Source organism: Triticum urartu, chromosome 4A (genome assembly GCF_056163025.1).
Source record: "Triticum urartu cultivar PI428250 chromosome 4A, HENAU_Tu73, whole genome shotgun sequence".
Classification (NCBI taxonomy): domain Eukaryota; kingdom Viridiplantae; phylum Streptophyta; class Magnoliopsida; order Poales; family Poaceae; genus Triticum; species Triticum urartu.
Genome location: NC_141876.1, coordinates 162635693 through 162639744, shown reverse-complemented (window position 1 = coordinate 162639744; position 4052 = coordinate 162635693). Strand labels below are relative to the sequence as shown.

At 57.1% G+C, this 4052-nt stretch overlaps 1 protein-coding gene across 1 annotated transcript; it reads left to right on the top strand.

Annotated features, from left to right (window-relative positions):
- Positions 1-1277: 1277 nt before the first annotated feature.
- Positions 1278-4052, top strand: LOC125529768 (putative beta-D-xylosidase 2). The gene is made up of 4 exons (XM_087519622.1): positions 1278-1781; positions 1888-2845; positions 2954-3298; positions 3393-4052. The coding sequence occupies exons 1-4, from the start codon at positions 1278-1280 to the stop codon at positions 4025-4027; spliced, it is 2442 nt and encodes an 813-aa protein (XP_087375748.1). The 3' UTR covers positions 4028-4052.

Below are 4052 nucleotides of genomic sequence, written 5' to 3'. Positions count from 1 at the left end.
GCAGGGTCGAGAGTGTTAAGCATGCCCTCCTGTTTTGTCCGCATGCATGGGAAGTGTGGGAGGAAGTGAAGCACACCTTCAACATTAGTCTTGATGGTCTTGCCTTGTCATGGCTCTTCCACTTCCTATCGGGAGCATGCAAACTATCGGCTATGGTGCTAGCTGTCGCGGTCTGGCACATATGGGGGGCACGTAACTCTGTCAGGAACAACAACGAGCCTCTCATCCGCATCACACTTCCCTGAGGATTACTTATGTTGACTTAATTGTGCAACATCTTTATAACTCGTCCCCTGTCCACAATCCTGAGATCCATGCATCAAGCCCTTCTTGGTCTCCTCTGCCGCGAGGCTCCATTGTTTTTTTCTCTGATGCTACTATATTTGGCGAGCTCGACAGGTATGGTTATGGCGGCTTCCTTCTTGATCATGGCCGCCAGTGGATGCTTGCTTGTTCCGAGGCTCTCTCGGGCACTATGAATCTCGAGCTGGCAGGAGGCATTGCTCTTTCCCGAGCAGTTGTTTTGGCGCGCGAGGAGAACATCAACTCGGTCATCTTTGCGTCGGATTGCCTTTCCCTGGTGCAACACCTCAATTCTTCAGCCCGTGATTACTCGTGCGTGGGGTTTGTGGTGGCTGGTATCAAATGTGCATCCTCGAGTTTCATATCAAATGTGCATGTTTCTTGGCGGTACAATGTAATGGCTCATATTTTAGCTAAATCATGTATGAACACTAGTGGCCTTTCTGCTTTTAACTCGGATTGTATCACAGAAACTCTGTGGAATTTTCGGAAGAAAAAAGGAAACTCCATGTAATCTTTATTTACGTCAACTATGTGTAATCTTTGTTGCTTAATTATTACGGACGTTCTTAAAAAAATACTTCTTCCGTAAATTAATATAAAAGCGTTTAGAATACTAAAGTAGTGATATAAACACTATTATATTAGTTTACAGAGGGAGTACTATCCACCACGGTACGTCCACTTTCATCAGCACCCGCACGTACAGTCCACGCGTGACCGTGACGTGAGTGAAAATATCCAACAACAAAAACCAGTTTGCACTCTGTATAACGAACAACAAACAAACAAACAACCCGATGGGTTATCTATCTATCCATGCATCATTTCCGGCCGTGCATGCAGAAGTAGGTTTCAAATTTCGATAATCTGTTAGTTCCCTCCACTCGATCTCGATCTCGAGCTTATATATACACGCTCCACATCCCACCATCATCATCAGCAACACGTACGTAGCAAGCCAACATAGTACAATGGCGTCGTCCGCCATGCACGTATCCATTCTTTCCCTCCTCCTCCTAGCCACCACAGTGAGCATCCCGCATGCCTCTTCTCGAGCCGCCCCCTCCCAGGCGGACGGCGGCGCTACCGGCGGCAAGGCCGTGTACACCAAGGTGTGCGACGCGTCCCGGTTCATGGCTGCCGGGCTGGACATGTCCAAGTACCGGTACTGCAACGCGTCGCTTCCGTACGGCGACCGTGTGCGCGACCTCATCGGCTGGATGACGGTGGAGGAGAAGGTGTCCAACCTCGGCGACTGGGCTGACGGCGCGCCCCGTGTCGGCCTTCCCCCGTACAAGTGGTGGTCGGAGGCGCTACACGGGCTCTCCAGCACCGGCCCCACCACCAAGTTCGACGACCCCAAGAAACCGCGCCTCCACTCCGGCCGCGCCGCCGTCTTCAACGGCACTGTCTTCGCTAACGTCATCAACAGCGCCGCCTCCTTCAACGAGTCCCTCTGGAAGTCCATCGGCCAGGTACGCACGTTACGGTGTCATGCATGTCGTCGGTGCCACGTCTGCTCTTTCCGTTTTCATGGTGCGTGTAACAACAGATCTGGTGGCATGCAATTTGTCTTGGCAGGCGATCTCGACGGAGGCCCGAGCGATGTACAACCTGGGCAAGGGAGGGCTGACGTACTGGAGCCCCAACATCAACGTGGTGCGCGACCCGAGGTGGGGCCGCGCGCTGGAGACGCCCGGCGAGGACCCCTACGTCGTCGGCCGCTACGCCGTCAACTTCGTGCGCGGCATGCAGGACGTCCCGGGCCACGAGGTGGCCTCCGACCCCATGTCCCGGCCGCTCAAGACCTCCGCGTGCTGCAAGCATTACGCCGCCTACGACGTGGACGACTGGTACGGCCACACGCGCTTCAAGTTCGACGCCCGCGTCGAGGAGCGCGACATGGTGGAGACCTTCCAGCGCCCGTTCGAGATGTGCGTCCGCCATGGCGACGTCAGCAGCGTCATGTGCTCCTACAACCGCGTCAACGGCATCCCGGCCTGCGCCGACGCGCGCCTCCTCTCCGGCACCATCCGCCGCGACTGGGGCCTCCACGGCTACATCGTCTCCGACTGCGACGCCGTGCGCGTCATGACCGATAACGCCACATGGCTGGGCTACACCGCGGTCGAGTCCACCGCCGCCGTGCTCAAGGCCGGGCTCGACCTCGACTGCGGCGAGAGCTGGATCGTGCAGGACGGCAAGCCCGTCATGGACTTCCTCACCACCTACGGCCTGGAGGCCGTCCAGAAGGGCAAGACGCGCGAGTCCGACGTCGACAACGCGCTCACCAACCTCTACATGACGCTCATGAGGCTCGGCTACTTCGACGGCATGCCCAGGTACGAGTCCCTCAACGAGAAGGACATCTGCAGCCACGACCACAGGAGCCTCGCCCTCGACGGGGCCAGACAGGGCATGGTGCTCCTCAAGAACCACGGCGGCCTGCTGCCCCTTGACCCCAAGAAGTTCGGCGCCGTCGCCGTCCGCGGCCCACATGCCGAGGCGCCTGAAAAGATCATGGACGGAGACTACACAGGTGATCAGCTCTTCTCTAGCTGCTGTTGTACTACGTACACCTCACATGCCACGACACATCACGTACTCACATGTTACACATTCTCTTGGATGAAATTTGTAAATGCAGGGCCGCCTTGCCGGTACGTGACGCCGCGAGAAGGCATAAGCAAGGACGTGAAGATCTGGCATCACGCAAACTTGACCATCTACTTTGGTGGCATAAACATGCACATCGAGAGGGAGGGCAACGACAGGGAGGATCTCCTCCTGCCCAAGAACCAGACGGAGGAGATCCTCCACATCGCGGCGGTATCGCCTAACCCGATCGTCCTCGTGATCCTGTCCGGCGGCGGCATCGACATCTCCTTCGCGCAGGGCAATCCCAAGATCGGCGCCATCCTCTGGGCCGGTTACCCTGGTGGGGAAGGTGGCATCGCCATTGCTGATGTCATCTTCGGAAGATACAGTCCAGGTAAATAAAGATGCAAAGTTTATTATTCCGATCAAAGTAAATGGATTCTGATTTTCTGACACATCGCTGGAAATGTAATTGCATGATCGAGCAGGAGGACGGCTGCCACTGACATGGTTCAAGAACAAGTACATCCACCAGATTCCTATGACGTCCATGGAGCTACGGCCGCGGCCGGACCACGGATACCCGGGGCGGACATACAAGTTTTACGACGGGCCGTATGTGCTTTATCGGTTCGCCCACGGCCTGAGCTACACCAAGTTCCGATACGAGAGCAGCGCTGGCAACGGCACCGCAGTCACCCTCGCCGCCGGCGGGCACTGCAAGCAGCTCAGCTACAAGGCCGGCGCCGTGGACACTGCCCCGTCCTGCCCGGCCATCGACGTCGCGAGCCACGCCTGCAAAGAGACCGTGGACTTCAACGTCAGCGTCGTCAATGGCGGTGACGTGGACGGCAGCCACACGGTGCTGGTGTACACTGTGCCGCCGCCAGAGGTGGCCGGCGCGCCCATCAAGCAGGTGGTGGCGTTCCAGAGGGTGTTTGTGAAGGCGGGCGGCGCAGCGACCGTTGGGTTCTCGCTCAAGGTGTGCGAGGCGTTTGGCATCGTGGAGAAGACGGCGTACACCGTCGTGCCGTCAGGCGTCAGCACCGTCCTCCTTGAGAACGGTGACACGTCGTCGCCGTCGTCGGTGTCTTTCCCCGTCAAGATCAGCTTCTCTACTTAGATTAGTTTTCCTCGGTTCTTTTGCG